The sequence below is a fragment of the Lissotriton vulgaris genome, chromosome 12, assembly GCF_964263255.1.
Source record: "Lissotriton vulgaris chromosome 12, aLisVul1.2, whole genome shotgun sequence".
Lineage (NCBI taxonomy): Eukaryota > Metazoa > Chordata > Amphibia > Caudata > Salamandridae > Lissotriton > Lissotriton vulgaris.
Genome location: NC_141700.1, coordinates 362,557,838 through 362,583,465, shown reverse-complemented (window position 1 = coordinate 362,583,465; position 25,628 = coordinate 362,557,838). Strand labels below are relative to the sequence as shown.

Genomic DNA, 25,628 nt, shown 5'->3' with positions numbered 1-25,628 from the left:
GAGAAAATAAAAATAGTGTGCCTATACGCACGGAGAACAAGTTTTTTAGGCAGACAAATATCTGTTTCAAGTGTGGATATTATCCACATGTGAAGTCTGGACGTCCTTGTCCAGCTAAAAATGTGACATTGTGACATGTAGGTTGTGTGGGAGGGTAGGACATTTTGCTAAAATGTGTCAGAATGTGAAGCGAAATGTGTCTTGCTTTCAAGACAACAAACAGGGTTCCCCTTCTTCTTCTACTGCTGTGGCCAATGTGAGTGTAACTGATTACAGACAAGAGGAATTAGCCAATATTCAAGATGATTTGCGAGACATGGTTGTTGTTGTCGGGGATTTGCATGGTGGCTCTGACCCGTCAACAGAATGTGTGGATCCGTATATCGACATAGGTATAGGTGATAAGTTTGTGTGTTTATTGGTTGACTCTGGGGCAAGAATTACAATGTTGACTCAAGAACTATTTGATGAAGTTTGGAATGGGCATGAGTTGCAACCACCTGATAGATCTCCTGTCTCCTATGAGGGTAGGAAAATTGAGCTTGTATGCTATTTTGAGGACACGTTAGAGTTCAGAGGGAGGACATTTTTGGGAAAAATTTATGTATCCATCAAAGGATTGAATATTCTTGGATGGTTCCATCAGGGTTTGTTCAAGATGGTACTTAGGCCGGGAACTAAAGATCCCATTTCTATTGTTCAAACTGATGACTTTGTAGACAAATTGGTTGATCAGTTTCCATCTGTCTTTGGTGACGAACTTGGAGAAGTAAAAGGGTTCATGCATACCATAAAGGTAAAAGATAATGCTATTCCTATTAATCATAGGCTTAGGAATGTACCTTTCAGTGTTAGGAGTCAGCTGGAAGAGGAACTTAATGGTTTGTGTAAGACGGGAATCATTGAGCCAATTGAGTCTTCTCTTTGGCTTTCGCCACTTGTCGCGAAAAAGAAAAATGGCGATCTTCGCATTTGTGTGGACCTGCGCTGTCTAAATAAAAATATCTGGGTGGACTTGCATCCTCTGCCGAAAATCCCTGACATGTTGTCCTTGATAAATGGTTCCAAGTGGTTTAGTAAACAGATTTAGCCTCAGCCTACCATCAGGTTGTTCTTGATCCGTCTTCTAGGCATCTCACGGCATTTATTTCTCCTATTGGGTCCTTTCAGTACTGCTGCATGCCATTTGGATTGGCCTCTGCGGCAGCAGTCTTTCAAAGGATTATGTCTAACTTGTTAAGAAATATCAAGGGGGTCGTTGTCTTTCCAGATGATGTTTTAATTCATGGTTCCTCCTTCTGCGAATCACATGATTATACTATGCTAAAAGTCATGGAGGCTTTGCGTGATGGGGGTGTTGTTCTTAAAAAAAAAAAATGTGTTTTTAGAGTTCGGAAAGTGGAGCATCTTGGTCATATTTTGTCAGAACAAGGTGTGGAATCAAGGCCAGGACTGGTTAAGGCTATTGTGAACAGTTCTTCTCCTATAGACAAGGTCGGGCTTAAATCTTTTATTGGGTTGTGTGAATTTTATTCACGGTTTATACCTGATTACGCATCAAAAGTGCAACCCCTTTCTAATATGCTTAAAAGGGATGTTCCATTTCTTTGGGATGAGAAGTGTGACTCTGTTTTCAATTGAATCAAAGAGCAACTTGTTGGTTCGAGAGTACTTAAACCTTTTGTTCCGAACGCTATGTGCACTATTACTGTTGATGCAAGTGGAGTTGGTTTGGGAGCTGTGCTCACACAGAAGGTCAATGGGATTGAGCATACATTGGGTTATGCTTCAAGAGTTTTACGTGGTGCTGAGTTTGATTTTGCTGTTATTGAGAGTCAACTCTTAGCATGCTGGTGGGCTATTAGAAAGTTCAGCCCATACATTTGGGGTAATCATTTTCAGTTAAGAACTGATCACAGCCCTTTGGTTTCAATTCTTTCTGGCAACAAGGTGAAAGAGCACACTCCCAGAATTGCTCATCTTTCCACGAAGTTGTTACAATATGACTTTGACATAGTGTATATCCCTGGCAAAAAGAATGTTAGGGCTGACTATCTTTCAAGGCATCCACTATCTTCTGAGTCTGAAAATGACTGTGTAGAAGACTATGAAGATGAGGATTGTTTTGTAGCATACTTAGGTTTGGATGACATGTGTGCTATCATTGAAGATGAATGGAGAGAAGCACTCTCGAAGGATGTTCTTCTTTGTGAAGTTATCAATTGCATTAGGCATGGCTGGCCAAGGGAGAATAGTGTCCATTATTCTCTTCAAACATTTGTGAAGTTTGGAGATGAAATTTCAGTTGAAGGCGAACTTTTAGTTCGTAGTGACAAGTTGATACCTCCGGATGTGCTTAGAACAAGGATTGTGAAAGGTGCTCATGAAGGGCATTTGGGTAAAACTTTAACGAAGAGAAGGGTCCGTGAGCCTTTCTGGTGGCCGCAAATGGATAAAGATATTGATCTGATCATTGATGAATGTGTGGTGTGCTCCAGTGCACAGAAAAGTTTCAAGATACAGTCTCCACCACTTCAACCTATTCCTCTTCCTACAAGACCCTGGGAGAAGTTAGGTGTTGATTTGGTTGGTCCGTTTTATGCATTGCCATCTACCTCTAGATATGCCATTGTGGCTATTGACTAATATTCAAAGTGGCCAGAGGTACGGTTTATTGGTGAACCCAATTCTAAGAATGTGATACACTTTCTGAAGGATTTGTTTTTGCTTGAGGGTTTCCCTTCTTCCTTGGTGAGTGTGAATGGGGTGCAGTTTGTGAGTCATGAGTTCAGTTTATTTTTAAAACAAGGTGGCATCAATCACCTCAGAAGTGCTTTTTACCATCCCCAAACCAATGGTTTGGTTGAGCGAATGAATAGGGTGCTAAACAACTGTGTACAATGGGCCTTGTCTCAGAAATGTAATATTCAAAATGCAGTTAGATCCATGTTATGGTTCTATCGCACCACACCACATTCCTCAACTAAAGTTTCTCCGTATGAGCTTCTTCGTGGGAGAAAACCGTGTTCAAAAATCTGTCCGGGATGGATGTCGCATTGGGTGAAAACTAATTCCTTAGAGAATGTGGATGAAAAAGTGAGGCACAATGTTTCTCAGGCACAATTCAAACAGAAAGTGGTCTTTGACTCTAGAAAAAGAGCTATTTTACAACAATTTTTTGTGGGGATAAGGTTCACATTAAGATACCTACTCAAAGAGGCAAAGGCGATTTTAAATTTTCTGATGTTTTTGTGGTGGACAAAGTGTGTGGGAATGCTGTGAGAGTGGAGGGTAAGAACTGGTGGAATGTCTCAAGGGTTGTTAAGGTCAATAGGCAACCTGTTGATACTATTTTTGCTGACAAGGATTTTCCCTGTTCTCCTGGTCCTTATACTGGGGGGGCTTTCATCTTCTTCTTCTCGAAATGTTGAGCCGCATTCTGCCAAGGAGTACACATCAATGTCGTGTTCCTGCAAGATATCGTTGATGTTTGTTTCTGGTGTTACTTCTTTCTGGTTAATTTCTCTGTTTTTCCTTTTCTTCCTTTTCTTCCTTCCTTTGTTTCCATTTCTTTCTTTTACTCTTTTGATTGCTCTTTTTCTTTGTATCTGTCCTCTGTGTCTTTCTGTTGTTGTATTGGAAGGGAGGGGATAATGTAGTGTTCTAATGATTTTGGAATGTTCCCTGTGGGTTCCACCTTAGTGTTCCGAATGGAACCATGGTTTTGAATGGGAGTTTTACAGTTGCTGAGCTTGCTGTTGGCTGCTGCAAAGCACTTGTGCCATGAAATAAACACATCCCTTTTCAACCTTAATTGTGTTACGGATGTTATTACTACAGACATGTTAGTGATAGATTCCTTACCTTAGAATAGATACCCCAGCAATACCAACCCCAGTGTTGGGACTTCGATCCAAGATCACACCAGAAAGTCACAGAGAACAGAATGGCCAAAGAAGGCATCTCTCCGGACTTGGCTGTCAATGCAATATTGCTTAGTAAAAGTGTGCAGCGAGGCCCTCTTGGCTGCCTGACAGATGTCTAGCAGGGGGACACCATGTCCCAATGCAGTAGTAGTTGCTGTCGCCCTCGTAGAATGAGAGTAATCAAGTGGGAGAAAATGGACACTTGTTACAATTCTAAACCATTGGATAGAATAACTATGGTATCCTCAAAAACTCAATGTTCGTTGGTAATGCGGTATATATCTTTCATCCGCCCCTACATTGTAGTTCTGGCAGTTATCATTGGATACCATAGAGTATGCTGGGTCCCTGCCTAATCCAGAGGCTCCTCTGGTCTAGATTGTAGTGTCCAGAGATGAAAAATACGCCCCCGTTAGGATAGGGTGTGTGCAAAAGAAAAAAGAATAGAATTAGATCCACACCTAAAAACTTTAATGGGTGGTGAAGATCTAGTATATAAAACTAAATCGGTACTTGTACTAGATCGTGTTACTAGATCTAGAAGTGTGACTTTCCAAAAAGTGTCGACATGTTTCAGCCCCCTCTGGCTCAACGGAATCTATGGGGCTTTCGTCAGGACTAACAGACAGACAAACATAGAATAATTACTTACACAATTCGTGTAGTTTGAATGGGTAGATTATTTATAGGGTATTCAATGACCACTCATTCTCTTTAGACCCATTAACCTCAAGTCGAAGACTTCGTCAGGGGACCATAGAGCCGCGTGTATGAGCGATTTCTCTGCTTGTGCTGACTCTGCCCCTGGACATCGTAGAATGGGCACGCAGCCCCACCGGAGGTTCCTTTTTAACCAGAGAATAACAGGCTTTTATACACAAGACGGCCCAGGGGTAGATAGTCCTCTTGTGAACAGCCCTGCCTTGCTTGGCGCCTACGTAGCCAACAGAGCTGGTCATCTACCCGGAACTGTTGTCTGTGATTCAGTAATAATGAGAGTGCAAGTTTTGGGTCCAGACGGTGGAGCCTCTCTTCCTCTCTAGAAGGGGGCGGAGGCGGAAAGTTGGAGGGCAGGGTGATTGTTTGCTCGATGTGGAAGACAGTAACAACCTTTGGCAAGAAGGAAAGACGAGTGTGGAGCACAACCTTGTCCGAATAAACAGACAGAAAAGGAGGTTTACAGGAAAGAGTCTGGAGCTCACTTACGTGCCAAGGGGAGGTGATGGCAAGCAAGAAAGCAGTCGTTAAAGTTAGTAAACGAAAAGGACAGTTCTTAAGTGGCTAGCGCACATTAAATAAGTAAGAACCAGATGTAAGTCCCACTGTGGCATCACAAGCGGAATAGGAGGGAAAAGGTGAGTAATGCCTTTGAGAAATCTATTTACAACTGGGGAGTTGAAAAGAGAGGGCTAATCAGGGAGCCTAGGTGAAGGAATCGAAATTTTACAAGGCCGGACTATACTTACCAATAGCCCATATATAACATAAAAGAATAATAAGGCAGTCGGCAATGGAGAAGGTCGAATCGTTTATTCATTCAAATGCAAACCCTGGCAGGGGAGCCTCGGTCTACACGACCCATGAAGGTGCGCAGAGGAGACTGGCTAAAAACAAGTGATACAAAGCATATATACGTTTTCACACATTCAGGTTAACACCTCACAAGGAAAAATACAAGTTGTCAGTGAGCCAGCAGGAAGACCCATATAAGCCACCATTGATTGCTAGTAGCTAAGCCGGAGCTATTCCGGGGCCAGGTCAGTGAGGTGCCTTCTTGTCTATCTGGAGCCCGGGGAGTAAAGGAACGGGCTCTGCTAGAATGTACGCATCCCACAAGAGGGGCAGGTGTGACCTTGGGTTTCCCTGAGCTACACACTAAAGATCATAGAAGGAGACTAAGCCTGGCAACATGGTTTCGTAGCAAGAGCTCACTCACGTGACTTCTGAGAAGCAGTACATGAACAAGGAGAAACTAAACAAGATGGCCACAGTTATATCAATAGGTCTGAATAGGCCTGCATGAATCAATCGTAAAGCATACATATATTACATGATACTATATGGTTATTCATATGCATATACAGTTATATGGTTCATAGTGGGCCAATCACGTGTACATATAATTTTATATCCCAACATGGGAAACCCTGAAATTGCAGAAAGGTAGCCCTTAAAAGTTTGTGTTGCACTAGAATTCACTTAACCATTAAATATCAGCCATCAAATGGCGGCTCATTTGTGTTGGTGGACCAAATCCTAACTATTTAACAAGGTAGGAGAGTTAAGGGATTATATCCACTGCTGTGGATGGAAGGGTACTCCCAGTCCCCTAGACAAGTAGCTATATAACAATACGAAGGAGTACCACCAAAGATAAGGCTGAAACAGCCAATATTGGTGGGATGAGACACTAGTGTAAAAGAAGAAGTCCTCCTTTGTTTTTAAGGAACCCCTCACTCACCGACCTGGTCGGTGACATGCTTCATCATCGGGGCCACCTTGACAGCCGAGTGCCGCCAAGGTGTGCTACAACACCTGGATACAGTGGAGCGGGTATGTGAGTGATGAATGTGAAAAATGAAAAAAAGTCAGTGAGTTAAAAATTGTCCTGGTATAACTTTCACCCAATATATTTTATTCTAAAGCTACTGGACAATATTAAAAACAGTGATGATACAATAAAGGCTTTAATCAGACCTAGTGTATCTGTGATATGTGCTGGGTCTACATGTTTCAAACCATATGGGATTTACCGGTTTTTCATCAGGACCAAAATGATGTAAAGGAGTTGGGTGGTCAGGGTACACTAACACCCTGCCATACCTGCAACCCTTTCAGACCCAAAAATAGCGATTTGCTAAGTGGGTAAAAATAATAGTAACCCAGAAGTGGTTACATAAAAAGGAACAAACCTGTAAAAGAAAGAAAATTATCACTTATAAAGGTTAATTACGTGCCTGTAACGTAGTGGAGTGACGTAGTCCGTTCTGTCTGTGACTCATTCCACATTCAGTGATGCGAATAAACCATGGTGCGGTGTGTCAGCATAGTTTTCTATATTTATAACCAAGTGTTACCACTTGCAGGTATGGCAGGGTGTTAGTGTACCCTGACCACCCAACTCCTTTACATCATTTTGGTCCTGATGAAAAACCGGTAAATCCCATATGGTTTGAAACATGTAGACCCAGCACATATCACAGATACACTAGGTCTGATTAAAGCCTTTATTGTATCATCACTGTTTTTAATATTGTCCAGTAGCTTTAGAATAAAATATATTGGGTGAAAGTTATACCAGGACAATTTTTAACTCACTGACTTTTTTTCATTTTTCACATTCATCACTCACATACCCGCTCCACTGTATCCAGGTGTTGTAGCACACCTTGGCGGCACTCGGCTGTCAAGGTGGCCCCGATGATGAAGCATGTCACCGACCAGGTCGGTGAGTGAGGGGTTCCTTAAAAACAAAGGAGGACTTCTTCTTTTACACTAGTGTCTCATCCCACCAATATTGGCTGTTTCAGCCTTATCTTTGGTGGTACTCCTTCGTATTGTTATAAAGGACCAAATCCTAAACCAGCAATGAATGGTGTGACTCTTTAGGTCCCAATGATCAGGGGACTAGCCTTACTCACACCTGGGTATGGCCAGATGATAGGACTGATCATCAAGTCAATTTGATGGTAACCCATTGCTAAACGGTATGGATTTTGTAAACCAATTTCTAAATGACCTATAAAGTGTCTGTGTTTCCTATAAACATAGTGTTCACCCTTGTTTTAATAGGCTGTCTTTATGTGATTTAGACACTCCGAGATCTTGGTAATTTGGATTGGCAGCCCAGCTACATAATTTGGCTGTTAGACCCCCTGTGTTCTTGTGTTGTATATGTAGAAGTAGCTGGGGATATTAACCAGGCATGGGACTCTAAACGTTATATCCCTTGGACCTTCTCTCAACGGTTTGTTTTTGATAACCCTTAATAGTGCCCAGAGCAGAGCCCTGCCGGGTTAAAGAAAGAAGGAACAAAAGGACTTCTGAAAGAGGGGCAGAAAGGGCATCCACAGCCCTTGCTGTGCACCATGCCACAAATTTGTTCCACCTGCAGGTGTATATCGATTTAGTGGATGAACTCCTGGCTGCCAGAATGACATCACAGACTTCAGGAGGTAAGTCAAATGGAATCAACTGTTGCCGCCCAATCTCCACGCATGGAGGTAGAGGCTGAACAGGTTCGGGTGGAGTACCGTCCCCTGCTGCTACTACAGATCCTCCTGAAGAGGCAGTCGGATCGGGGGGGATCCACGCTCATACTGAGTAGCTGAGGATACCAAACTCTTCGAGCCCAGTCGGAGCCACAAGAATGACTTGGGCCCAGTCATGCTTGATCTTCTTCAGCACTCTGGGTAGAAGTGGTATAGGCAGAAAAGCGTACAATAGACCGCCACTCCACTTGCGACGAAAAGTGTTGCCGAGTGAGTGCTGCCTTGGAAATTCCAACATACAGAACTGCTGACATTGCGCATTCTCTTTGGTGGCGAATAGATGTAACCAAGACTCTCCCCACTGTTGAAAGAGACCTTGCGCCACTTCCGAGTAAAGATACCATTCGTGATCAATTATGCACCTGCGGCTGAGTTCGTCCGCCCTGGCATTCAAAAAACCCGCCAGTGTTGAACCACCAGGAAAATGCCCTGGTATTCCAGCCATGTCCAGAGGCACAGAGCCGACCTGACAAAAGGTCCACGACCCCGCCTTGCTTGTTGCAATTCCACATGGCGGTGGTGTTGTCTGTGAACACCTGCACTACACTCCCCTTGACACAGGGAAGGAATGCCTTCAGTAGGATCGCCCAGAGCTCCAGAAGGTTGACATGGAGCCTGGGCTCCGCCGGAGACCAGAGGTCTCTGATCTCCGCCTCTCCCTTGTGGTCGCCGCATCCCAGGAGGGACGCATCCGTCACCACTGTGTGTTCCGGTTAGGGGAGGGAGAGGGATCTGCCGCTGACCCAATGCTGGTTCGTGAGCCACCACTGCAATTGTCGTGTGGTGCCCTTCAAGATCTGGACGTAGTCAGATAGGTTTCTCTGATGCTGTTCCCACTCGAACTTCAAGTCCCACTGCAGAGCCTGCATATGCCATCTGGCATGATTGATCAGCAGGATGCAGGAGGTCATGAGGCCCAGCAGCCTCAAGGTCATCCTGACTGAAACCCAGGACAAGGGCTGAAAGTTCGGAATCATAGCCCGAATGTCCCGGACTCGCTGCTCGGGAGGATAAATCCGAAACTGCTCTGTGTCCAGAACTGCTCCGATGAAGAGGCGCTTCTGAGACGGGATCAGATGTAACTTCGGCATGTTGATGGAGAACCCAAGCAAATACAGGAGGTCAGCCGTAGTCTGGAGGTGGAAGAAGACCGCCTGGGGCGAGCCCACCTTCAACAACCAGTCATCGAGATAGGGGAAGACTGAAACCCCTGATCTGCGCAGATGAGCTGCGACCACCGCCATCTCTTTCGTGAACACCCGAGGGGCGCTGGTAAAGCCAAAAGGGAGCACAGTGAACTGAAGGTGCTCGTGGCCTACCCTGAACCGCAGGTAATGTCCGTGGGCAGGTAGGATGTGGATATGGAAATAAGCGTCCTGCAAGTCCAACGCTACCATCCAATCTTGCGGGTCTATAGCAGACAAGACCTGAGCAAGTGTGAGCATCTTTAACTTCTCCTTTCAGAGGAAGCGATTGACGTTCCGAAGGTCTAAGATAGGACGCAGGCCCTTGTCCTTCTTTGGAACCAGGAAGTAGTAGGAGTAACAACCACAACCTAGTTCTGTCATTGGAATGCGCTCAATGGCCCCATTGGCCAAGAGGGCAGCAACTTCCTGCTGGGCCAAACGATCCCCTGACATGCGGTGGTACTGAGGTGGCATGGTTGGAGGGAGTATCCCCTTCGGACTATGTGCAAAACCCACCTGTCCAAAGTGACGGTGCGCTAGTGGGAGAGGTGATGGCGAAGGCGGACGCCCACTGGCGTATGATGGGCCTGAAACACCGGACTAGGAAGGTTTGGAGGCAGTGGTGGCAGAGGAGGTGATGGACTGACCCACTCGCTGGCCCCGTGACCCACGTCGGCGGGTCCCACTGTTGCTGCCTGGCCTGTGGCTTTGAAACAAACGTGTTTGGGCGCCCCTTCCTTGGCCACGAAAGGAGCGAAAAAGCAGACGCTGAAGGAGTGCGCGTGGCCGAAAGGCCCAAGGACTTGGCCGTAGCCGGCGAGTCCTTAAAGCCCTGCAATGCATTATCTGCCTTGTCGCCAAAAGGCAAGTGAAATCAAAGGGCATGTCCATCAGAGTGTTTTTGACATTCCCCGAAAAGCCAGTGGTCCTCAGCCAGGCGTGACGGCGTAACACCACTGTCGGGGAAACGCTCTGCCCTGTGAGTCGGTGGTGTCAAGGCCACAACCAATCATGAACTAGGCTGCATCTCTCCCTTCAGCAAAAGCTTGGGAGAGCACCGTCCGGGCCTCCTCTGGACACTGAGGCAGCACCTGCGCCAGCGTATCCCACACAGAGTGGGAATAACGGCCCAAGAGGCATGCAGTGTTCACAGACCGTAGCCCTGAACTGGTGGTAGAGAAAATCTTCTTCTCAAACTGCTCTAGTTTTTTGGATTCCCTGTCCGAAGGTGGGGAAGGGAACCAGCTCTCAGGGGTAGGGTTTTGGGAGAGGAAAATGGGATCGCCCGGGGCTGGGCGATGGTGTTGGGCCACGATCCTTTCCACAGGAGCCCCTGTGTTGGGTCTGGACCAGGTGTCCAAAAGGACGTCTGAAAGTGCATTATTAAAGGGCAACCTCGGCTCCACAGAGGAAGCTGCCAGGTGAAGCACTTCTGTCAAGTGGCTAGTCCTGACGGCCACTGTAGGGAGCTCGAGGTGGAGAGCCTCTGCTGCCCTACGCAACACCACTGAATAAGTTCAACCCTCCTCCGTAGCCAAGGTAGAAGGAGACAGTGCGCCAGGTTCCGGCGAGAAATCCAGATCACCGGCGTACCCCAAATCCTCTGCCCAGTCCGGGTCTAACTCGCATTGGGGTGCGAGAGGGTCTTCAGACCCCTCTCAGTCCTCCCTGCCCTCCATAACCTGCAGGACAGGTGGGAAAGATGGAGGAGGATGGAGAAAGGGATAAAAATTCCCCATCAGCGTCGGATGAAACTTTATACCTACCCAGGACCAGACGGGAGGCGGAAACGCTTGGCGGCAACACAGAAGTTCGGGGGCATATCACAGCCCGGATGTATTTCAAACTCCTGCCACGGAGTTGATGGGTGTTAAGGAAGTTTGTGATTTTTTTACATCAAACACATTACTGAGCGATTATACATAATATCGGGGCTCCCTCTCATTGCTGGCGCGTATGGATCGTGCTCCAGAGTGGGAGACTTATTTAGTCTACTTAAATGCTCCGAATCTGAATCAAATGTCCTGTCTACATGGAAACAGGAACGAATGACGCGTAGCAGATTTCTTTTGCATACCAATGCATGTTTAATGGTGAAGACTCTAATTTAGAGTAGCGGAAGGACTAAGTGTTTCCAAGGTTTCTTTGTACAATTTGACGTACATCTAATCATCACAGCTCTTTACTTTGAGCAGTGGAAGGACCTAGTGTCAAAAGCCTAGAAAAAGTTACAGTGTGTAACGAAACATGTGTCGACTGCCGTCTTCCCTCAAAAAAACATCGAGGACACATTGGGATCACGTTCATTATTGACGTCGACAGTATATGTCTGTTACTATGCTCTATGAAACTTGACTTTTGACTATTATGTGAAGTATTATTACTAGATAATTAAAATTTAAATTCTTTGACAAATGACCCAAGGAATAACTTATTAAAATCTTTAACTGGTTGTGGGCAGTCTCAAAAACAGAGTTGAGACTTTTTTTGTTGACCAGCATAGACTAGAATATGGACATTAAGAGTGCCGAGACACATTGTTTGTTGTTTTAGGGACACGGAAGCTCAGAGGAATTTCTGTGCAGTAATACCCTGGGGCAGTGGGAAGTTTTTGTGTTCTTGAGAGGCACCAAGAGTTGGAATCAGTCATTGACAGGAACTTTTTTGTCTAATGATGGGATTGATGTGCTACTGTACTTGCCACCATTATCCTTTTTACTGTGTTTATATGACATTTTTGTGGTAGTTTTCACTCAGTTCTCCACATTGTGCTTTGATTCATTGATACATATTGACAAAATTGACATACTAAGATGTCTTTTGATGATGAGAGAGGCAAACTCCTAATGGAGCTGCTCACACGAACATCAGATCAATCTAAAAAACAGCAACAGAATAGTGCACAGGAAGGCCTTAAACAGAAATGTATCAAATTGGAACGCTTGAAGAAGCAGGAATTGTCAAGATGGTGGGATGCCACTATCTTGAAGAGGTATCTTGATATTAGACAAATACCTCGAGGATTACGGGTGATTATTTTTCCCTCTATTGAGGATTTAGACACAGATCTACTTAAGGAATGGGAGGAATTAATATTAACCTCTTCATACAAAATGATGGATATTCTTATCCGACATGCAGAACACAAGCGTAGCAGTCTACTGCTTGAGATAGAACAACCCGAAATGGAAATAAAGAGTCTAAATTTACCAGAGAAAAATTACAAGATACTTGAAGCAGTATATTAGAGACAAAAAAACGAGGTCCTCAGTAACCTGCTGAGGTTACGGAATCGGCGTCGATCGACATCAATCCGGCACAATCTCCATGTCGGGGTGGAAGCCGGGGACGACATCGGCCGATGTTGGCGGCGGTGCCGTAGACGTCAATGGAGGTCGTACGAGGTCAACAGACATCGGCTAGGATCCATGCATGGATCCATGGGGGTTTTAACTTTATTCGTAAGACTGACTGCTGTACAGGATCTACGACCAAATATACACAACCCAAAGGATAATGCTATAAGCTGCACACCTATTTAATTAGCAGCATAAAGTTATAAGACTATATGGTCAGAGTGGAGTTAATCAAACAGCTTTATACACTATACTCATGGGTGTCTATATTTGTTCTTCCTCCTCTTCATTGCCATCAGCAGCCAAAAAACGGAATACTCATATGTTTCCTATGGTCCAGCCACTTGTTTCTCGGATGCTTTCTGAACTGGGCAATACTATCTGTTGCTGCTACAAACTCAGAGATTATTTATCTTCTACACCTGGGGGAGTCTGTGCCGTCCACCTGAATGCTATAGACCTTTTAGTTAATAGAAGTACGATAACTGAGTTTTCAGCTCTAGTGGCGAGTTACGTCATGCATTATCCTTCAAGCTGCCATGAGGGGCTTCACTTATAAATGTTGTAAATGGGGTTCTGGCCGTTCAAGTAGGCAAGATGACATATAAGCCCAGACCTACAGACTCAATCTCACACATTTTTAGTACATCCTGAAGGAGCAAGCAATTCAAGAGGGAAAACGGTGCTGTCCCTCCCCAGCAAAGACTGAATGAGCAAAAAGAACAGAAAGGGGATCCGGACCTGCATGGCAGCCGTGGCGCCCATCCCTAACTGGAAGGAAAGTGCCCTAGACTGAGGGAAATTATATGGTACCCCTCTCAAGACCAGAGAAGGACTATGGCACACCTTAACAAAATAAACGACAGAGACCCCCTCCCCCACATGAGGTCTGCGGGTGGAATTGAATCCACGTTAGGTCAAGAGGTCCACTGAGTCCTGGTATCCCCACCAAAGTCAGGGGGTCAACAAGGCAATAATGTCTACATCCTTACCTTTAGAGACCAAAATGTCATCCTTCATGCAGCAAGCTCTAAAGGTTCACAACAATATGACTATGCAACAGTCCTCTTTCCAGACTTTACACAGGCAGTACAAAACCAAAAAGATTCTTCGATATGGTGAAAAGAGAGCTCAAAGAGATTGGAATTACATGATGGTGTTCTCGGCCTGGCTCAGGATAACCACAGATGGGTAGTCCTATCACTAAGCTTCTCCAGGTCTGAGATGAGCAGCAAATGTAGCATCTTATTGGGAAGCTCACTCAGTGAACCACAATGAGGATAAGAAGGTGCAGCAGTAGCCAAGTAGAAAAAGAGAGAACTCTATAAAACCTAAACCCCTTAGAGAAGAGAAGACCCAGCTACTCCAGAAAGAAGATGGTTACCACAGAGAAATAGTGACATACACCTGGATAATCCACCACCAATTAAAATATAGGATCAAAGCAATGGTATTGAGTATATCCTCATCCGTGCTGCCCCGAATTACCGCCGGTGCTGGGGCCCAATGTTAATGGGTGTGGTCATGACGGAACGGTTCCGTCATGAGCACAGCCCAACCGATGCTCATGACAGAACCGTTCTGTCATGAGCATCGAAAGGGATATAATGGCCTTGCAATATATGAAGGGTGGATAGATAGGACTAGAGTTAGGTGAAAAATAACAATACACCTAGGCTTGACAAGAGGTACTCTCGTCTCCAACTGCTCATAAGATGAGTGATAAGGAGAGACTGAACTGATTCACCTAATCTGCTGTGTATGAGGCTCTTACTAAAGACGGACAAACATAGTCCTCTACTCCAGCCAGTGAAATCCCAGGTGGGAGGATGCACTGCTGATTACCCCACTTCCCAAGGAAAACAATCTTCGCACAAGCAGTGTCCATATTAGAAGATTGGGGCAACACGCATGCTGCGAGTTAGGGATGATGGCAGTTCTGAGCCTATCGCCTAGATATGTGTGAGAGGTGGGGAGGGTAACATAGGTGTAATGCATGTTTATGTGCACAGAGAAAGAACACACATTCAACAAGCATTTACAATGCAATGGTCTCGGCAGCATTAAAGGTAGAGCTATTGGCATTGCTCATTATTTTTTTTTTTAAATCATAAATAAATGGCATTGTCATTTACATTGCCAATAGCTTCATCGCTTGCATATGCGAGACCTATTGCATTAGCACCCACACACACAGTAAGCAGTAGAGTGAGATGTTGATAGTGAGTAGGAGAGAGTTATTAGTAAAGAGTATTAGAGAGCGCATCAGAGCTGTGTGAATAATAACAGCTGTGAGCACCAGCCTGAGGTGCATCATCCGGGTTGTGTGAATAATAACAGCTGTGAGCACCTGCCTGAGGTGCATCATCAGAGCTGTGTGAATAAATAACTGCCTCAGCCCGTGCCTGAGGTGCATCATGAGAGCTGTATGAATAATAACTGTGTCAGCCCGTGCCTGAGGTGCATCATGAGAGCTGTGTGAATAATAACTGCGTCAGCCCCATACCTGAGGTGCATCATCAGAGCTGTGTGAATAATAACTGTGTCAGCCCCGTGCCTGAGGTGCATCATCAGAGCTGTGTGAATAATAACAGCTGTGAGCTCGTGCCTGAGGTGCATCATCAGAGCTGTGTGAATAATAACAGCTGTGAGCCCCTGCCTGAGGTGCATCATCAGAACTGTGTGAGACTGCTGATGAGAAATTCATTCTGCAATATAAAACCAGTTGCACCACCAAAGATACACCTGCTTCACCATCAGACAATACCAGAGAAAATCTTCACCCATCTAGCATAAGTCGAGTTGCTGTAGAGGCGTCTTTAAATCAAATAGCAACAGGCAGACAATTATTGACGTATCCCATATACCAACCAGTACAAGACAAACTCCCAATAATACATGAACTACACTATTTGATCTCAGACAAGTTGCAATTGAAAAATCCTTAGCCCAACAGCCAGACATGGTTCCAGCAACATGCCCTCTACACCAGCTGTATCGGCTCCAATGACAAATCGATTTACACCCTTCAATTCCCAGTTCCACTTAAACAATTTACCAACAGCTTATTGAAGCAGCCAACTCACCTGATGGGCTTCTCGATGGTACTCTCTGCCTTTGATACACTGCCTCAGCTTTCTAACATCTGATGCACGCGGACCACTAACCCTCTGTGCTGTCTCCACGCGTGTCCTTAGATCCAGGTGATGCGCCCTGTAGTGTGTGGTGGGATGGACCTCTCTTTCTCGCTCTTCCCCTGCAACCTTATATCCAGTCTCCTCCCCTATGCGGCTCCTGTCCACGGCTCTCTGATGTCATTGTCTCAGTATCCCCCAGTGTGGGCAGCGAGGTTGGTGGAGATGTTTTGACACCTGCCACAGGCGCGGCTTTCTCAGAACAAGGGTTTTCTTTGGTGTCTCCATGGACACTGGGTGGAGCATGAAGACAACAAGGATGTCAAGTCACGGGTTCCATGAGCTCTGAATAATTGTATGGCAGTATTTCTGCTTTAAAGGCAGTGCACCTGTGGGACTATCAGTTTTTTCTAGGATGTTTACACAAACTTCAATGCCATCCCAAATGGAATTTCTTTGGAAATAAAGGCTTATTTGCTGTGTTTTAAATACCTTGCACGATGGCACAGTGTGTCCCCTTGATCTGCAGGACAGTTAGCTCCGGTCAGTACCGCATAGGAGGCAAGCATGTGCATGGAATTGCTCGTGCAAGGGTCCTCTGGCAGATATAAAGAGCAATAATTAGACTAGAAGTGACTCATCTTACAAGCTCTAGTGTTTTCTGTTATCGCTTTAATAGCTTGGATTTCAAAACTAGTAAATCTCTTTTAAAGGGAAATATGTTAGTACTAAATAGTTATTTCTGTTTGGTTGAGGGGTGTCAGAGATTTGACAAATTAATCCAAGAGCACAGTGTGTCAGTGAAGAGCTGGGACTTTACGCTCTTTATTTGAAACCAATGGTACAAAGCACCATAACAATCCATCGGCATTTAAAATAAAACAATGCTCATTGCCAATTTTGGTGTGCCTTTTGGAGATTTCCGGCTCACGCCCACGACCGTTTCACTCTTAATTGCACGTGAGCCAAGTGTCCTCCAGGGCTGAAACTTGATAGGCTGAAAAAATGGACTGCCTACACTGAATTGCCAAACGCGACCGCGTTTCGGTTGTTTACAATTCCACTAAGAAAGGCAAGTTCTCGGCAGAAGCCCTTTATGGAGAACAAGAGCAGGTGTTTAAATAAAGCGGCAAAACAACCAATTAATCTTGATTTATTTTGTCTCTTATTTTTGATAATTTTATGATTTTGATTGAAAATACCGTGTCAAACCATTATAACAATTTATCCACGAGACCCCCCCCTTTTGCAATTAGCAGTTTGTTTTGTTGACCCTATTCTGTGCATTCTGTAGACGGTGAGGTTAGGAAAAGCGTGCAACAACTCCAGCGAGATCCTCTTAAAATACAGTTGCTTCAATCATAAACAGTCTTTGTGTGGAGGCAGAATTCGTAACTATCCTTACAAACCATGTTAAAAACAAATCAAAGCCTTTGAAGTCAATACCACTTTTCTGTCCATTTCCTTTATTGTTCCATTGCACACGAGTTATTCCAAACTTTAAAGTGAATGCTTGGCTTCAAGGCTATACCAGAAAATGAAAACCACTCATGCATAGGCCTGTTGGATACAGCAGAAGTGCAAGCTTCCCCTGCCGCCCATGTATCCCCCACCTGGTAGATGTGACTCGTGCCTGTTCCCGTGGGGAAAGGAAGCGTTCAGCTGAAGTTCCCATTCAATCCGTGGCAGCTCTGCTGACGCTTCTAAGAAGTGTGCTGACTATTGGTGAATGTAACAGGGATTTACACTGATATGGGCCTTGGTCCAAAAGAATGTTGATGAAGTGCCAGCTTGTTTCACCTCCTGCGCCCAGAAGACTGCATATGTTAACTGGCTTATCGCATCACCAAGATGTGATGCATTAAAATCCGCAAATATAATATTTCACCTTATTCCAAGTTTAGTCTGCTGTCCATGTCGGCTGCGCCGGCTGGGCTCAGCGGCATGGACGGGGCGCCAGGGAGGAGCGGAACACGGGAGGTGCTGGAGGACACCGAGGCTCATGGCGTTTGGGCACTGCGGGAAAGACCACACCTCAGGCATCATGGAGACAACCTCTTGGGCTGCCGAAGCCAAACAGGAGACAAGCATGCTGCCTTCCGTGAAGCCGGCCAGGAAGAGAGCAGTCATCAGCGCGCGGCAGAGACGCTGGCGGGTGGGCGTGCGTGCGACCAAATCCGCGCGTGGCCAGCTCTTGACGCTCCCTCTCCCATTCAGAATGCTGGGCGCGTGCACAGCTCTTGTCTCCGTTTGTCGGATTCTGTAGGCTGAAACGATTGCTATAGTTCTCTGCCGAGATCGCGCTTCGTGCGTCTCTAAGCCGAGACCTAAAAATGGCTAAGAGTTAGTGTAAAGAGAGACAGAGCAGAACACATGGCCAAGAGTTGGTGGCTAGAACTTGATCCTTACGGGAGATAACAAAATAGCTTTGCTTAAGATTATAGCTTGGAATATAAACGCACTAAGGACAAGATCAGGCACTGCATGGTGCTGAGCTCCCTTCACAACTATTGCCCCAACAAAGCAGTCTTACAGGAGACACACCCGAGAGGCACATCTGGCAGGCTGATGAGCCAAGGGATATACACCGCATTACAACAGGCTCAAGAAGGGTAGCTAGCCTAATCTCCTCAAGAAATCCATATAGTTCTGGGTGGGGACACTAAACCTGTGCACTGGGGTGACATCCTGGACCCATAAAGGGGAACTGATCTCCATAGCAATGTTATCTCCCACAGGGACTGCAGAAAAAAGTATTAGAATGACTGGGCACAGTAGTCCGTAAAGAGGACTGACCCCTGGGGCGATATGAACATGGTACAATTGACAGAGACAAAAAAATGTTAAGAGCCACAGAATTAAAGTATTTAAATAATTGTATACAATAATTGTATTGCTTTTTTAGACAAAACATATGGATCACGTTGTAACAATGATTGATTGACCTGCCATAGGAGTACAGTTAAAAAATGCATATAATATGTGTACGGTTTTTATAGAAAAGCAATAATGGAATGAATAAGAATGAAAGTCAATGTATTGGTTGGATGAGAGTGAGGATGTTGCAGTCGTTTTTAAGATACATTTTGTACTGAGGCCTGCTGATTATTATTAAATATGGAATGTAGATAGTTTTTACAAAAAATCTGGAAAATAAAATGTTATTCAATAAGGAGAATTGACTTTTCTGAGTACGAAAAGGTTAGACGTGTGTGTATGAACGTGTAGTACGGCAAGACAGTGTTTTTTCCTTCGTTATTTGTATTTTCCCTGCCCTGTTACCTCATATTTACAGGGTTCCCATTTCTATAACTGCTGATAGAGACAGACAGATCAGTCACGTAGGGAAGAGTCGTGCAACATACCACCAAACTGAGGATATTCACTAAGGTGCTGAATTAAACAGATTGATGGAGGAAGCCACCAGAAGGATAGTAATATTCGAACTACTCGAATGTTCAAAACTCCTTCTCAAAGACTATCATTTAACATCGCCCCATGAGGGACGCAGGTTCCATGACATGAGGTTCCTTGCAAGACCGGTATCAGACTACTTCAAATTGTGTTCAGTGCTTCGTGAAAAAGAGGGAAGGAGCCAAGGGACGGAGGTTAGACAGGTGAGATGTAGAATACCCGAATACTTTAAATAAGCTAACAAGCAATGACAAATACTTTTCGAAAAGCTAAGGACTAGTACAATAGAAGATATCATTGTTGGACACTTAAAAGGCAGCAGGAAGGGGAAAGCATTTGCAGGTGTAGTGGAAAAGAAAAGGGAGCATGACGCTGAATAGATGGGAAAAATGTAGATACAGATGGAAAAACAATTTTACAAAGTCTTCATTGGACACCTATATGAAGCGGGAGATAATGCTGGGAAGTTTAATGCATGTTTGCACTCCACATGACTAGCAACAGATGACCTTGGGCGCGGGTGATATAACCATTGTCTAACCAATTTTTCCAATTCTATTAGTTTCACTGGTTCATGTACCATCAAACGGCACCTGCAATCTGGCCCCTTCTCCCTCACTTAGTTCTCCTGTTTCTCCCATTTGCTGCAATGTATCATGAGTGATTAATATTAGGGTGAGCCTATAGACTGTAGGTTTAGCACTTTCTCTGGTCTCAGACCTTGCCACTGAACCCTGAATACGTATTTATATTGTTTCGATAGAGCACTTTCCGCACCACAAGTTAGCTAAGGCCTAGCAGCAGGATGACAATACCAATAATCACCTCTTAGACATATATTCTAATGTTATACACAATATTATATACTTCTTCATTTCAGATTGTTTGTTGTCTCTATCTTGCAAATAGTCCAGGGTGGGTTCGCTGTCTAGTGTTGTAGTGGGAGTGTCTCAAGATATCCCTGCTGTGTATTGGTGGATGGGAAACTGGAATACCAATCTACCACTCTTGTCCCTTCACATGCATCTAACCCCAGATTCCTAGGAAGCCTAAGTCACTGCAGGTTACTGTGCTAGTGAAGCGGGTGAGCAGGGAGAGTGGGGCAGACAGTGGAGATGAAGCTTTAAAAAACACACACAAAGGATTTTTCCATTTTTGAACCGGCCTTGGGCGAGTCAAGAGGCTTCCCTGGGAGGGCTTTGCATCCCGTGACCCATTTTAATTTACCATGCAGCTCCAAGTTGGCAGGTCTACGGACTCAAGGGGGCCAGGGTCTAGGCCAGCTACACAGGCCTTCCTTTCAGTTAGTACCTCATGTTCAGGCTACTCTACTAGAACATAATTACCAATCCCCTGCAGGCACACAGCCTTTGAAGGACCAGCTGGTATGCTACTACTGCCAGATTCGGCTTATGTTCTCAGCAGAAATTCAAGTAGGTACTGATATCCCTTCCTCCTTCTGGACCCCTTAGCCTGGCACACCATGGGGGTACTGCTGGGTCATCCTACTTCCACAGTTATGCACAAACGTGGGTCCTGGTTCCTATACACAAACTGACTAAGAGCTATCCTACACTGGAGATCTGATAAACGAATGAAAAGGGCGCATATCTGCAGAAGTAAGTATATTAACTTGCAAGAAAGATTATTAATACACTCTTACTCTTTTATTTGGTAACCCGTTCTAGTTAATAATAATTTGACATAACTGTAATATGCACAACTTTTTACATGCAGAAGAGCAAAAATACCATTCACTTCTTGACGTCTGATTCTAAATGTTCACTTTTTTATTTTCCAGATTCCGATTGTCATTCCTTTCATTGTGGTCCTGATATCCATTTACCTGGTTGTAGCACCAATTATTGGTTCACCTGCGTGGGAATACCTCTACTGTGTTATATTTATTTTTAGTGGTCTGATATTTTATTTTCCTTTTGTACACTACAAGATGAAATGGGCTCAGAAAATAACAAGTAAGCATGTTTTATTTGATCTAAATGCATGCGGCTAAACGCTTCATTCCGGATATGTAAAATGGCTGCGGGTTATATGTCTGAATTTTTTTAAAGTTCACAATGCGTTGTTATGTGGAAAATCGCAGGCTTTCAGATATACAAAAAGTTGCAATGTACTAAATTCAAAGCTGTCCTAAACGGGGGCCCCCAAAATACGTTTAGCCCGGCCCCCAAAATCCTTAAAGTGTCCCTGGCCGGTATCCAATGTACCAATATTCTTGCCAATTCCTAGAGGAGGGCAAGCTGCTGAAAACTCGAGCCAGACTGGAGCCTCCTGCTCTGGCTCAGTTCGAAGTCCTCTTGGACCCTCGAACCCAAAGCTTGGCTGGGCTTTTACGTGGACTCTACTCTGCCTGCCACCCACAGTCTAATCACATGTGCCGGGATGTAAAGAAAACAAATAACCTTTGATGTAAAACCTGAAACTGAAAAAATATACTCCTCTTGTGGATGACTGACACAATGTGAAATCAGAAAACCTGGTACTTATGCCGGATTTCCTGCTTAACCAAATTGTGTGATCCTAGGCCAATATTTTATTTCACTGTGCTTCATTTATGCTCATTATTGCATTTGAGAGCACTCTGCAAATACGTGAGTTCAGGCTGCGTGCTATACACCTCCCTTGTGCCTTTTTTTAAATAGACTCTAATATAGTTCCATGAAATAATCTATGCCACGTATAGGTCACGTTTAATAAACTAGCAGCTCGTCCCGACGTTGTCCAGGTATGAATTGCTGTCGGCCAGTAGTGTATTGTTTTGTAGGATTTCGTTTTGATAGCATTTCTTATCTGTGACAGGCCTGTGAAATGCTCCGATTCACAGTGCACTGCTGATGCACTTCAGAGTGCGCATTCAGTAGTGTGTGAACTCGAGTTTCCCTACTTTATTTTTCCTTGCAATATTATGTAGCGCAAACTCGACAACATTGCATGAGCACAATTTACATTACAGAAGAACACATTCATTTGTGGTAGGCACAGGGAGACAAAGCCATTTGCTTGGAATCACAGGATGTTGAGCTGATGCCGAGATTCGAACGTAGCTCCCCAGCTCTAAAGTTCGCAATTCTAGATCTTGTGGCGGTTGGTGCGTCTAAAAGTGTATGTCGGTGCTGGCCATCAATGAGAGAGACCTGTGCATTTATCAAATGGGTGGTGAAAAAATATGAGTATGTTGCTGGAGATGTGGGCCGCCTTGCCACCAATGTTCTTACCGGGGGAGGGTAAACACCCATTATTCCGCAACTTTCTTTCCGCATACCATCACTCCGCATACTTTCATTACGAAAGTACCATGACTCTGCAATGCCATTATAACGCATGGCATTACATTTTATATGCTTTTACCACGCGTACATTTACAACGAAATTCGTTATAAATGCATGAATGGTAAAAGTATGTTTTTTTAAAAATGTTTGGATAAAGTAAGTATGGGTATAGGGGTATATGTTTTGGGGTACTGAGGTATATGTTTTGGGGTGTTTGGGTATTTTAAGGGTTTAGATATAGTTTTGGGTTATGGGGTACAGGGGTAGTTTTAGGGTTTAGGGATAGGTTTGGGTTTTGGGGTACAGAGGTATTTTAAGGGTTCAGGGCTAGGTTTGGGTTTTTGGGTACAGGGGTATTTTAGGGTTCAGGGGTAGGTTTGGGGTACTGTGGTATTTTTAGGGTTCAGGGCTAGGTTTTGGGGTACAGAGGTATTTTTAGGGTTCAGGGGTAGGTTTGGGTTTTGAGGTACAGGGGTATTTATAGGGTTCAGGGCTAGGTTTGGGTTGTGGGGTACAGGGGTATTTTTAGGGTTTAGGGATAGGTTTGGGTTTTGGGGTACAGGGTATATGTATAGGGTTAAGATGGGTTAGTGTTTAAGGGTGTTGGGGTATATTAAGGAGTAAGGGTGGGTTATGATTATGGGGTGCAGGGGTATTTAAAGGGAGCAGGGTGGGATTAGCACCCGGTATGAGACATGGCATGAAGGGCGGAACGTACCACACGCCCCCAGCGTTTGTTACGCCCACAGCACACGCCCACAGCACAACGCAGACACGCCCACAAGGAACTACTTTGCTGGCATGGTTCTTTTACCTTTTAAACGTATAAGGTGTGCGTCTGCATAGCTTATGTCCTTCTGCTGCAACTGCCCTTTCCAACGCTGTATTGGGTGTTGTGATTGGTGCTGTGGTTCCTGAGATTACCCGCCTCAAAGGTTTGGGCTCTCTCTTTATTATATTAGTATGGATTACTTGCTTCTTAATTTGCAATGTTGTCACGGCATGGTCGAGCGGGCATGAGTATTTTTAAGTTCACGTTTAAAAACTGCTGCTTTTTAATTTTATTTTATTGATGGTTGATTACTTAAAATCGTTACTATAAAACTTGCGAACATTGGGTTGCAAGCACAAGTACGCTAATAGATTATTCTGAAAGAAATAGCGAAAATCAAAATGCTTTAAATTAGAAAGAAAATAGGAGCAACATATTTTAGTGTAAATACGTAGATTCATACAGGATTTGAAACCCTCCCTGACCGTTGCGAAAGCACCGGCAGTATCTCCTCCCCGTTGAAAGAAACGGTTTGACTGTATCAACCCAAAGAGCCACATCACTTCTAACAACTTAAGTAGTTCAACAATTGCTGTCCAACCCGGAGACTCAGGGACTAACTGTTCTAATGAACATCAGGAGCCTCCTCTATCTGACCTCCGGAGCACTGAGTTTTTTCTTCTTCTTAAATCTGTTTTTATTGTTAATAGGAGGTTTGAACTTTTAAACAATACAAGACAGCCAATGTGCATGCCATTCAACTCCATTCGTATCTTTACACTACAATGTATGAGTGAGATTTTTTCAGGATTATCATAGACATAATATTACAAATCCAGTATGCAATGAATCAACATTTTGTTTGAATGACAATGAACAAAAAAAAAGAAGGGGAGACATATATGAAGGGGTAGGGGGAAAAGGGGTGAGAACAAAAGGAAAGTCACTTCTGGCACCAATATATATATATAGATACTATTATGTTGAATAAAACGCTTCCTCCACTATAGCCACACAGTCTGTGAATACGCACCTCCCCAATCAACTGTACGGTTAACCTAGTGACATGCCACTTAGCTGTTCTAGACGTTCATGACCACTAAAACTGGTGTGTGATGTTGTTCGTCAGGGACTATTGGCAGCCAAACGGGTTGAGTCCGCGCTATAAGAGGTCTAAGTAGGCCCCTGCTGCAGTGTTGTTTGTTCATCTTCGCTCAGAGTCGAGTCTGCTGCTGTGTCCGTGCCCTGCTCCGCCCTGACCTCCCGAGCACTGTAAAAGTTGTGTGGAAGATCCTCACTTGGAACTTAGCCGGACTAAAGCTAAAATGTATGTATCCTGATTGGGGACCTTATATAGATAAGCCTGACATATGTGTGTTTCAGGAAACATGGTACCCCGAACCTTGCTTCAGATGTGGCTATTCCAGTTGTGTATGTCCTGCTTTGACCCCGGAAAGAGGTTGCCCAGTTGGGGGGTTATTAGTGTGGGTGAAAAATTCATTTAACTGTAAAATCACCATACTCAATGGAACCACTCGTGACCTCCTCGGTCTCCAATTATATGAAGACAATAGTTGCCTTTATCAATTCAATTTAATTCAATTCAATTCAATTCAATTTAGTTTTTATTTATTACGGAACTCCAACTGAGGTCCACAAAAATACACCAGTACAGTAAAAAAAATACTATAAATACTTTTTTTTAAATACACCTATAAATAAAAAAAATAAAAAAAACATACTTTGTAGTGGATACGAAACTCTACATTGGCCAACCAGCAAACATTACACATACCAACTAAACTCTTTAAAAAAAATCCTAATAAATGGCCAGGAATGTTTTAAAAAATTGAAATATTCAATGGCAAACCATTTCATTTGGTGGGGACAAGACACAAGATCGAGTCTCCTGAACAGAATGAATATTACATTTGATAAATGAGAGTCTTAAAAACATGCGCCTTGCCCTTAGAAGTTCCTGACACACAGATAGCACGTGATTAAGATCCTGTATTTGAGAAAAGCAGAATTCGCAAATTCTCTCCTCTCTAGGAGTTTTTTCCCAAATGCCAGTCACTTCTCTCAAGGGCAACAGGTTGGTTCTTAATAGTAGTATCAACCTTCTAGTTCCATGTGGGACATTCCAAGAAAGATAGGGCTGGGGTCTACTCCCCATCACACTCACAGCTCACACAGATCACCTCATTTCGGACTTTAGGTTGACTTAAGGCTGTGTCTCTTACTGTACTAACCATGCTTACTGACTTCTTTAGGAAT

The 25,628-nt window shown here is 44.2% G+C and overlaps 1 protein-coding gene across 3 annotated transcripts in view; it reads left to right on the top strand.

Moving 5' to 3' along the window:
- The window catches only part of SLC7A9 (solute carrier family 7 member 9), a 1,176,401-nt gene that overhangs the window by 1,072,538 nt on the left and 78,235 nt on the right, over positions 1-25,628 (top strand). For 2 of the 3 annotated variants that reach the window (XM_086945130.1, XM_086945131.1), the window contains exon 12: positions 21,090-21,264. The exons of the other annotated variant lie outside the window; for it this stretch is intronic. In XM_086945130.1, coding sequence (XP_086801256.1) covers positions 21,090-21,264 — 175 coding nt within the window. The remainder of the gene's footprint in view (positions 1-21,089; positions 21,265-25,628) is intronic. 3 annotated transcript variants of the gene reach the window in all.